At 32.7% G+C, this 12,390-nt stretch overlaps 1 protein-coding gene across 2 annotated transcripts; it reads left to right on the forward strand.

Moving 5' to 3' along the window:
* The first annotated feature begins 1,267 nt into the window (after positions 1 to 1,267).
* Positions 1,268 to 12,188, forward strand: LOC148301982 (acyl-CoA Delta-9 desaturase-like). 2 transcript variants are annotated; one of them, XM_088272369.1, is made up of 7 exons: positions 1,268 to 1,796; positions 3,525 to 3,864; positions 5,837 to 5,967; positions 6,403 to 6,608; positions 7,790 to 7,975; positions 9,768 to 9,963; positions 11,544 to 12,188. In XM_088272369.1, exons 2-7 carry the CDS (start codon positions 3,546 to 3,548, stop codon positions 11,628 to 11,630), a joined length of 1,125 nt encoding a protein of 374 aa, XP_088128495.1. In that variant the 5' UTR covers positions 1,268 to 1,796; positions 3,525 to 3,545; the 3' UTR covers positions 11,631 to 12,188. The 2 variants fall into 2 exon arrangements, with proteins under 2 accessions (XP_088128495.1, XP_088128496.1); XM_088272370.1 differs by lacking the exon at positions 3,525 to 3,864.
* Positions 12,189 to 12,390: the final 202 nt, after the last annotated feature.

A 12,390-nucleotide genomic window follows, 5' to 3' on the forward strand; every position in this document is an offset into this window, starting at 1 on the left:
TATTCGCACATCTATCATACATCGTTTTGTCGCACATTCTTCTGAGAGATTGCATTTCGACTGCATTCAGTCTACTTTCATCCTTCTTTTGCCAACTCCATGTTTCACTTCCATACATTAGAGTTAGAACCAGGACTCCGTTGTGCATTAGAGATTGAGTGAAATATCAAATGACATGATATTTTCGACGTAAACTGGGGAAAAATGTTGTAAACGCTGCTAATAAATGTAAGAAAATATATCGGGACTGAAATAATAATATGCAATTGGCGGGAAAATTAAACAGCGATGTAAAATCCGGGTTTCATTGTATTATCATAATCAGGTGAGTTTGTATTTTCACCTGTTTATGAGAACATTTATAGTTCTCGAAACTAGTTGTGTTTACATTAATAAACTCACATGTGATCTTGTACAAGTGTTTTACTTGTAAGTTAAAATTATTATAATGGCATATTACTTATATTTACTCTACGGACCCAGACAGAAGGCAGACAACTTAATATAATTTATTACAGACCTTCAAATATTACACACATCGCTCACTCCTTTCAACAACGTCATATTTCAAAATACTTGATTTTTCAGGATATCGTTTTTTAAGTTTAAAAATATAATAAAATGTATTAAAAATAAATATCAAACTACTTATTGAATTTTTTACTGTGCAACAGATCTTTTTAGGTAAAACATTAATGTTTTTTCTACATTTGAAAAATATTTAGGATATTAAAAAAAAAAATTAAACAATACCTTTTCTTCAAAATGCAAAAACAATAGTTTCTGCCCTGTAGCGGGTAAATATTAAGTTAAAAATATGCCACTTTTGCTGGGATATAGTACATTTTCTGGGCATTCGGAAAACGTGCACAACTGAAAATTTACAATTTTTGATATATGATGTTGTTGAAAGGAGTGAGCGACTATTTAGTCGTGGAAAGTTGGACAAATGAAATTTTAAATGGGGAGTCAATAAGCGAGAGACATTGATGAAGAGTTTTCAGTGATTATAAGTGTGATATGTCAATGATATAAGAAAATATTGTTCTTTTCTAGGTTGTGTCACTTGTCACAATTTTTTCGTTTTGTTGCGGTGCAAAATAGACTTGGACATTATTAATAATTAAGTATGCAATCAATATCACAATATACATAAGATTGTTTTTCATTAGTTTGTACTTGAATATTTATTAAATAAACTATCTGTAAAGATGAAAAACTAGTTTTATTTGTTTTATTCAACATTGAAATAACCATCTCCTTATCATTAATCGTTCACTTTGTGTAATAGCACTTCAAATAGCAACTTTGTGTAATACCTCTTAATAGTATGAACGATTCATGATAAGGAGAGTGTTATATTACCATACCATAAAGTTAACAATGCTTTTAATATACAAAATATATTTAACATTGAGTTTCGAGCTAGGCGGACCGCGTTAAAAGAATGCGAGGTCACCATAACCTCTAAATAACCCAAAATATACTGGATGCATTAATAGCATCGTACCCATAATTTCTTACAGTATGAATTAATGGAAATTGATTAGCAAAATAAATATTTCATTTTATTGAGAGATATTCTTCAATTAAAGTCTACATAACCATTTTCTAATCCTGAAATGATAAAATGATCAACAAATGCAAAGAGAAGCAATGCATAAAATCAACTTTTTTTGGGGAATGGAAACGTCCATTATCAATGCAAATATGCACTCATATGCTGTATAAAGAGCGAGCATCTCAAGAAGAAAGAAAAGCAACGGCACATAAAATAAATTTAAGAAGATTTTTTGGTGAGTCTAGTTAGCTATTTTCACAACATTTGGAGTGTGTCCAAATACTTGTTCACAAAATCTGGATTATCTCATATTATTTTTTGACATCTCATTAAAGATGAAGAAGAATATGGAAGTCTGGGCATTTACAGTTATTTTCAGGCTACTTATACACCAGGATGAGTGATTAGGAGAAAAGTATTGAAAAAAAAACATTTCCTTTACCCCAATCCACAATGATCTCCAATAGAAAAATTCCCAACAGTAGAATAGAAACTTGATAAATTTTAATAACTTCAAGAAAACCTGGGCTCTGTATTGGTGAATGCTTTCACCATTATAATACTATGGAAAATTATGAAATATAGATAATTCGGCCATTACAATATATGTTACAGTAAAAGTATTGTTAGGGAGAGTTAACTCTGCCTAGGAAGAGTAAAATCTTATTAAGTATCAGTAGAGTTTATTGAAAATTAACAGATCCACTTTTTCTAGATGAAGTAAACTATGCCTGCTGTAGTTTAGTAAAAGTTGATTCAAAAGACATCAACAAAGGTTGGGTGAAGTCTTCTTAGTTGCTCTCCACATGAACCTGCGCGTGGTTAGGTTAGGTCATGGGTCGACATAATGTTCTTTGACTCATGAAGCATGATCCTAATTAAAAACAATATGAGAAATTGTATTATTAATGAGAACCTAAAAATGTGCTAAAAGTAACATATGACTTGACCAAACTTTCAATGGAGATTCAAAGATTGGCAATAAGTAGTGTTCTTATAAGTAATATTCATATTTAGCTCTTCGTCTTATAATGCTGACTACTGGGTTAGGTTAGTAATACAAAAAAGTATTCTTTTACTAACTCTAGCCAGTAATAGTACCGTAGAACAAGGCTACTTGAACTTTGATGTATTACTTGAGCCCAGTATAAAAAAATTTTTTAGATCTGTATTTGGTTTACAATAATGAACATATCGACATGTTCATTGTTTCCCTGACAGGTGACACTTATGCGTTCATTATTGTAGACCAAATATAGATTTCTTTTTTTTTTGTACTTGGCTCAAGTAACACATCAAAGTTCAAGTAGTTTCCCCAGGTCTAGTCATCTGACTAGAAAATGTTGATCAAAATTCATCACTTTTTGCTTCCAATTAATTTTTACCTAAGCAGATTCAACATTTACTTTAGTATCTAATTTTCCTGTAACAAGCATTTCAAAAATAAGTTTTTAGTTCACTTCAACAGGAGTTTGTATTTTTTTTTAAATAAAATAAAATACTGATTTATCTGTAAATTATACTGTAAATCTATTGCGGACCTGGTGGTTGTTTTTTTGTGGTCCAGAAAGAGTTATAAATATATTGTGTTGAATTTTTACTAATGCAGCGACACACTTATCTGAATACAAAAAGCAGCAAATAGATTATTTAAACAATTAATATCCAGGCATCAATAAACAATACATGCTTTAATATAACTTATAATTAACAATAGATGCTTCAATAAACAATAGATGAACAATAGATGTTTAGATAATATGTTCATTGTAACAACGGGAAAAATAAAATGCTTAGCGCTTATAAATACTTGAAATTTATTTTAACTATTCTGTTAGTTATACACTTTTAATGAGAAGTTACTGAAATTGTAATATTATAAATTTTAATTATATCGAAACGATTTTTTGGAAAATTTGAAAGTGAATAAAGTGATTTTTTTCTGTTTAATTTTTTTCCCAAGGAGAGTGTAAAAAAAAAAACAATGTCATACCGATTGATGAAGAAGGAAGATTTAGAAATTATTCCTAAAGACGAATTAGAAAGCACTCTAAGTGTAAAAATACATGAATTTAAAAATCAAAATAGTAGTCTTAAACATACCATTACTAAGGATGAAAATGATGTCAATGCGGATAAGAATATCTCCTCTGTAGACCCTTTTAAAAACTGTGGCACCGATCCAAATTTCAAAAGGGAAATCGTATGGAAAAATGTAATAGGTTTCTTGATATTGCACTTAGCTGCTGTTTACGGAATTTATTTGGCATTTTTCCAAGCCAAATTGTTAACTTTGGCTTGCGGTAAGTATGTTTTTATATATCATGTTTGAAAATAATTCAATGCTGTCATACCCTTGTTTTGATAGGCTCTGTAGCGGTCTGGGTGTGTTTGATATATTTTTTATAACTTCCATACCTATTCTTTCTTTGCAGAAAAACCTTTATATTAGAGATTACAGATCGCTCAAATAAATAAATAACAGATCTTTAAGTAATTTATTTTAAATAATTATATATTTTTTTTAACCCTTATCCGCACACAATGGTCCATAGGGCACTGAATCATAGCGACACAGTGTTATTTTGATTGTTATTTGCACGTAGGCAAGGTAATCGGCCCTGTGCTTCTTGTACCAGTAAAGAGTGATATTCAATAAATATGAGAGCAAAAATCACCCATATTTATTTTCACCCCCCTGGGAAGCGAACCCGGGACATCCAGCATGGTAGCCAAATGCGTTGACCACTACGCTACGGAGGTGGAATATTAGCACAACATGTATTTATTTTGACTACCATAGGAATCGAACCTCGGATCACCAGTGCTAACTACTATACCATAATGGTCACACAAAAATTTACAAATATAATTGTTTTTACAAATCAAAGTCGCAACGTTAATGGTTGAAACGTAAATCCCATAATAGGTTTAAATGAATTATAAAGGTACCGTAAAGTGGGTATACATTGCACCAGAATACTGCATTTCTTCAAAAAATTGTCTATTCAGATCAGGTTTTTTACTTTTTCTGAGGTTTCAACTATTGCAATGTAATAACACATATACCTGTAACATGTCTGATACATTTAAAATTTTTATGTATTTTGCCTGTATTTTTTAACTTATCTCAACTTCAAATGAAACAGCATTCTTCATTTATCTTATCATTTTTCCCTTTTTTATGAAAAAAGATGGATGCTGAGCATCCCAGGGTTTACAACCTGGCATTTGGCTGTCATAAGTGATCACTTTATACACTTGTGTAACATTCACCATTCTGCCCATTACTGAACATCCAGATTGCATTAATTCTTGAAACCTGTATATATGCAATGGTGTTAGATCCTTTCGTATACCAGTAAGGTTGACATCTTATCCGTAGGGTGAATAACCCAGTGTCCGATATAATAAATAATATTAACATTGTAAATAACACCCTGGACTGCTTCATTAAATAAAGGGTCTCTTGCATAAGTAATAATTAAGATCATTCTGTGTTTATGTGATGCAGTGCCTTATGCTTTATTTTTTTTATTTTTTTGTATTATTATTTTTTTTTATTATTATTTTTTTTTACATTTATTATACGTATTACGGCTCTTTAGGCATGGCCTGTGTTGAGCCGAATACTAACATGGTAATACATAGTTTATATATATATATTTTTTAAATTTTTAATATATATATTTTCTTTAATGATTAGATTATAAACATAACATACAGGAGATACAAAAATAATTTATAGTTTAAGGTTTTTCAATGTGATAATTACACCTGGACTTTAATTAATTCACTTTCTACCTTGTCCCTTCCAATGTTAAGTAACCATCGACGGACACTGTTCTTAAAGACCTGATCACTCCTGGAAATTTTAATGGTTTCAGGCAGCAAATTAAATATTTTTGGAGCAAGGAATGAAAATTTTTTTTGGGCAAAACTTGCTTTAATGGCTGGGCCAATGTAGTTTTTATTTAATGCCACCCGAGTTCGAATAGTTTGTTGCGTTCTAACCTTTGGGTGCTGATTCTGCTTTTCTATTGGGTGCTGATGAGGGGTAGTAGATGAACAATAAATTATAATAAAATATTACAAATTACATATTATTGAATATGAGATGTAGTTCCTAACATAAATTTTTAAAAAGGAGAATATGGGCTCATTGCATCGCCATGAATCATTGTTTACAGTAATAGAAGGATATTATATAATCATTATTTATTTATTTCTTCTTTATCTCATTAAGTATTTATGTGTATGTGTGTTTATTTTTAGCTTTAGGTCTCATGTTCATATCAGGTAAGGGAATGACAATCGGAGCCCATAGATATTTTACACACAAAAGTTTCAAAGCCAATCGTCAGTTGCATGCTTTTCTGCTCGCTCTTTCAACGGTGGCCGGAGAGGTAAACTTTATATTTAAACAATATTCATTGACAACATTTTGAGTGTGTCCAAATACTTGTTCACAAATCCTTTCACACGACCGGTTTCGAGAATTATAGATATTCTCATCAACAGTTGAATATAACTAATACCTTTGTAATTTGATGTATAGAGGTTCCATAGTATAATTGTGGAGGTCCTCATCAAAAAGTAAATTTCCAATATTCCACAAAAAATACTTTAAATACATATCTGTTCTGTTTACTGTATTCTACCAAAATCTTAATTAAAGTTGGGACTAAACGTGATCAATCCTGTGTCAAACCAATACGAAATCATTAATTTGCACGAAAATGTATCAATTTGACAAGCTAGAATTTTCGAATGAAATGTAACCTTTTGGTGAGGACATACACAATTGTTTTGTATTAATGCAAGTGTTCCCATATTCCCAGAACTCCCTTTGGGTGTGGGTAAGGGACCACCGGCAGCACCACAGATATTCCGACACTGATGCCGATCCTCACAATGCAAACCGAGGGTTCTTTTTCGCTCACATTGGCTGGCTGATGAGCAAAAGGCATCCACTGGTCATACAAGCAAGAAAGACGATAGACATGTCAGACTTGGATGCTGATCCCCTTGTTATGATGCAGAAAAAGTAAGACTTAAGTTATAAATTCTTCATTCTTGTTGGGTTACAATCTGTGTGATGATTGGTTTGCTTCTTTTATGGTCAGTCTCCACCCTATTCTATCTTTCACTTGTTTCTTAAACTCGGCGTACCTGCTACAGCACATGTCAGAGATAATTTGATCCACGTTGTTTAAGCGGGCTTGTCTTCTGTAGTTTGTGTCTTTCTCACATGCCCTCTACAATCGTAAGAAGCGGGCTTGGGTGTCTTATTGTACGGCCTATCCATTTGGCTCGCTGTCATCTTACTTTATTTAGTAAGTATCTAGACTCCCCAGCCCTGCTTTATACCTTGTTGCTCCCTACATGTTCCGACCAGTGAATCCCCAACATGCGCCTGTAGCACTACATCTCTAACGCCTCCAACCACCCTAATAGTCCATGTTTCACTTCCATACACCAGTATGTTCCAGACTAGTTTAATTTAAGGTAAAATATGTACATATTATGTAACTGATTAGTAACTAATAAATAAAATAAATAATCAGGGTGAAAAATTTGTCTCGGGTTGTGGTCTCGGGGTTAGTGTCGTGGACTCTTAAGTCAGAGTTTCTCGGTTCAAACCCACTCTACCACAATTTGATACCTATTTCCAATAATGAGCCGCTTAGGCTCACAGAAATACATAGTATAAAATTGAAATATTTGTGTAAATAATAAAAATACAAGTATTTTTTTTTAAGTAAAAAAAAATGTAGTAAAAGGGAAGAAGGACCAGTCTGATGATGTCGGTAACGACGAAACCCGGTCGCTGGTCAAATAAAAAAGTTGAAAAGCTAAAAATATTGGTTTTAATCTAATAATAAATTAAAAGGGGAAATTTTTAAACAGGTTGATGATTTTGTACCTTTGGGAAGTTTGTTTTCTAGGAATGGGAAGATTGATATGTAGAAAGGAGAATGAATGCTAGGAACAGAGTGAACGACCCGCTGAAATATGTAACTATAAATACTTATATAAAAATGTATAATCCCATACTTAAATAAAAATAAAAAATACCCATGTACTCATATTATATATGTGGTTTCTTAGAGATTCAAAGACAGTACAATCAGTTTTAATGTCTTAGGAAAAGACTTTTCTCTACTGTTCGTGTCATAACTTCAATCCATAATTTGTCTGCATCTAATTATAAATTTTCGGTTCCAGATATTACAAGACATGGTATTTTGTGCTGGTTTTATTTTTGCCTACGTGTATCCCGGTCCTATTGTGGAATGAGTCTGTTTGGATATCTTTTATGGTCTGTTTTATCGCGAGAACAGTATTGGTACTCAATTTCACATGGGCTGTTAATAGCATCGCACACTTTTATGGGAATAAGCCTTACGACAAGTAAGTTAGTTGAAATATATAAATAAAACACTTGTATAAGACCGCTTAAGAGTTTATTTATATCAACACTGCTAGATTTAAAAAAAAACAGATTTTCTCATCAAAAGGTGATGATTTAATACTGTATTATGTCACGCGATAAAACACATTGTACTATTTGTCTTTAATCATGTTATTATTTATTCGGCATTTACATTGTGGAATGATATGATAATTTAAATATAAAAAAACACACTTCGCTCACTCCTTTCAACAATGTCAAATATCAAAAAACTTGATTTTTCAGGAGATCGTTTTTAAGAATATAATATAATATATTGAAAATAAATATCAAGCCACTTATTGATCTTTTTAGTGTGCAACAGATATTTTTAGGTAAAACCTGAATATTTTTTCTCCATTTGAAAAATATTTAGTTTATTTTAAAAAATAATTAAAAAATACCTTTTCTTCAAATGCAAAAACAACACTTTCTGCTCTGTAGCGGGTAAATATTTAGTTAAAAATATGCCGCTTTTGCTGGGATATAGTACATTTTCTGAGATTTCAGAAAACATGCACAGCTGAAAATTGACGATTTTTGATATATGACGTTGTTGAAAGGAGTGAGCGACTTGTTTAAGACCACTTTTGAGTTTGTAAACGTAATCACAACTAGTTAATAAAAATACAGATGTTCCATCAACAGGTGAAAATAAAAACTCTTTATAAAATTTAAGTTTTTGTATAGATATTTCTTGGTGGAACTGCATTTTACATAATAAAACAACAACTATATGGTTTTTCAACATTTATTTTATTTGACCAGTGACTAGGTCTCTTCATCGCTGACATCATCGGACTGGTCGGGTGGTGTCGGTAATGATGAAAACCGGTTGATGGTCAAATAAAATAAATGTGGAAAAAACTTTATGGTTTTTGCTTTATAAAATGTTTGTATTTTGACCTGTCGATGAGACCATTTTTAGATCTGATAACTAATCGTTCTTACATTCACCACCCTACACATACGAACGTACGTGATACGCGCGGTTTTTCTTCACCGTTTTTCGAGAAAAGATATCTGTTCCAAAAATATTTGATGCGTACCGGATACTCTGTCAAATTTATGTCAGGTTTCATACCTGACAATATTTTGCGACAACAAACGTTGTGATTTTTTTGCTTGTTTATAAAAAATATACCTGATAACCCGAAGGTAGAGTGGTTAATAATCACAATACTGATCCAATACAAGTGTTAAATTTATCATATTTTACTCCTCTCTACTTCAAATCAAAAAACATTAACCTATTTTTGGGCACAATGGACCAATTAAGTTAATTCTTTCCATTCTGACCATTTTTTCTCATAACTAATCAGCTACTCTGATCAAAAAAATGCGTTCTTCTACCATTAAAATAAATATTTTGGTTCCCTAATTTTGGGACACTCTGTCTGGCAATTCATATCACCATGTTAATTAAGATTAACTGTATTTATCTGAAATATTTTTTGGTAGAATATACTTGGGTGATAGAGAAATCATCACCATCAAGTGATTAAAGTTGCATCTGCGCCGGGCCAGACATTGTGGCCCACGGAGCGGCCTACTAGAATCATACGGGCCAGAATGTCTGGCCTACAGAGTAGTAAGAGTTAAAACAGCAGAGGGTACCTCGGTAGTTAGAGCGCTACATGCAGCGCAGTCTAGGGATAACTGGAGAAGAGCCGAGTCAAGGGGCTCAACCCTCAGTAATGAGGAGTAAGAGAGAAGAAGAATTTTTGAACTGAAAAATACTTTTTTTTCCAGAAATATAGTTCCAGTTGAATCTCTATTTGTATCAGTGATAACTTTTGGGGAAGGTTGGCACAATTACCATCACTGTTTCCCATGGGATTACAAAGCTTCGGAGTTTGGCATTAGTTTCAATTTATCCTCATCCATCATCAGGTGGTTCGTAAGGAAAGGCTGGGCTTCTGATCTCAAAGAGGTTACCCAAGAAATGGTAAGAAAAACACATCCACAATATTTTAGGATTTTTTGTTTCTTAACCTGTTAACCGGGCGGTCCGCTGTCCAATTACGCAACTTTTAACGGGCGCGAATACTGTTTCACTCCGTGTCTTAAATTTATGTCGAGACATGTATGGATGACAAATACCTTTGTTGTTCAAAAAGTATACGTCCATATAAATATATAATATAATATACATTTATTTCAAGGACGTATTTATATGTCCTACCCGTACCCGATATTGTTTATGTTTGACGTATTTATGCGTCCCGTTCGGTTAACAGGTTAAATAGCAACATAATTTTCTTTATGAGTGAATGAGTGAGGAAAGAACGGTAGAACAAATTTATGAGGCGAATGTTAGTGGGAAGACCGAAAAAAACATGGCACGATCAGGTATGCCTAATACTTGAAAGTGGTCAGGTTAGGAGTCGTAACAATCGGCGGGTATGTATGAGGAGATGCATGAACGTGGAAGAGGCGAAGAATGTTTTCAAGGACAGAGTAGTGTGGCGCTCTATTCTCTCTGCCTACCCCTGCGGGGAAGCGGCGTGATGGTTAGTTAGTTAGTTAGTTAATTTTCTTTAAACCCAGGTAACATTAGTCGAATTTGTTTTTTTTTTTAAACATACTTTTTGCATTGAAAAAATAAGGTGTTCTTCGAAACAAGAATATGATTTTGAAAAGAAAAGAGTAATTCAAATATAAGGAGTTTTAGTAAAGGAGAAAAATTTTTAACAATACGTATTCTAAAAAACAATATGTATTCTTTAAAAAAAAATTGGGCGTGTCCTGACGATCATCCCTATACGCTGCCAGAAGCTAACTGAGTTTTGTTTTTACGAGTTGTACCTTAAATACTCCCTTTGGAATTGTTTATATCGACATTTTATTGATGGATCTACTACTAGTGCTAAAGTGCAAAGCCAAATAGCCGCAAGTTAAAAACAGTAGTTTTGAGTTAAACGAGTTTATAGTTAACTTAAAAGATTTTTTTTGCTAAAACATGTATCAAATAATTACAATTAGTCGGCTATTTGAAGGTAAGAGATGGAGCAAAATCTGTGATATGATGGAGGCCAGTTATAAGAATGCTTTGAGCCGTGTTAAGCCAAACAGCCGCAACTTGAGTTACACTGGTTGCCTTTACACATTAGAGTACTACTACTACCATTATGCCGTTTCCCTGCAGGGGTAGGTAGAGAAGATGGAACACCACACTCTTCTGTCCTAACATATGCTCCTAGCTTCCTTCACGTCCGTACATCTAGTCATATATGCCTTCTAATTAAGTAGACTTTTGAAGCCACCAGATTTTAGGTTCTGATTGATCTGGTTTTGCAAAGTCCAGATCAATCAGAACCTCGTTCTATTCTTCCGTTCATATTTTCCAAATATACTTTCTTAGTCATTCTCTCGTTATCCTTCGCTCCATATGCCTATACCACCTCAAAGAATTTTTATTTTATCTTTTCAATTATCTCTAGCTTAGCCTTACAATTCTTTGTAATATCTTCTTTGTAATATCTTATGTGTGTGTGTGTGTTATTATTATGCAATATTTTGTTTTAGGCATACACCCGTGCAATAAGAACGGGAGATGGAAGCCATTTTATGAATTCCCTCGTAGAAAATGCAAAAATGTCGAAATCTTCTTGAAAATTCTTTAAAAAAACGTATGATCCTGGAATGGGAATCGGGGTATTTAATGGATTTAATATTACTCAAGATAACCAACAATATAAGATATTTTTTGAGGCGAGATTAATTTGAGGAAAAGGAGATTGTGGAATTTTTCAAATTTAGAAAAGAAATACAATTTTTGTCAACGTCATCTCACTTTCACTGTTCCTAACTGTTGGTAGAAAAGCATTTCATACCATCAGTGCTGCAACAGCAAAGACATGCTCACCGAATTTAGTGCACTGGTAAGATCTCGAAGAGTAAGATGTCTATCAACCAATTCATCTGGAATGCATAGTTCTTTTAGATACTCTGAAGCCATATTATGCATTAATTTTTACATTAGTAGACACAGTTTATACTCTACCATTTTGAGAAAGCGTAACCAGTGCAGTTGGTAAAGTATATAAAGTGATAGAACTTCTAAAAATCAGTCTCGTTGCAACATTCAATACTGATTGGAGTCCAGTTTATTTTATTTTTAAGCATGTATGATTTTACCATCAAATAAATAAAAATGCTATTTTAATAAGACTATTTTAATTTTATTATAATCCTTTTCCCATTGTATTCACTTAAAATAAAAATGTACCCACCCGCCACCAAAAACATTAAAATTATTATTAAATTTTGATGCACATTTGACCTCCAATGGTGCTGTCCAGAATCCAGGAGAGGTGGTCGTAAACCCTTACGAAGATAGAACTATCCGAAGTACCGCAAACTTTTGTATGAG

The sequence above is a fragment of the Brachycentrus maculatus genome, unplaced genomic scaffold (assembly GCF_059751285.1).
Source record: "Brachycentrus maculatus isolate JH-2025_06_01 unplaced genomic scaffold, ASM5975128v1 h1tg000495l, whole genome shotgun sequence".
Lineage (NCBI taxonomy): Eukaryota > Metazoa > Arthropoda > Insecta > Trichoptera > Brachycentridae > Brachycentrus > Brachycentrus maculatus.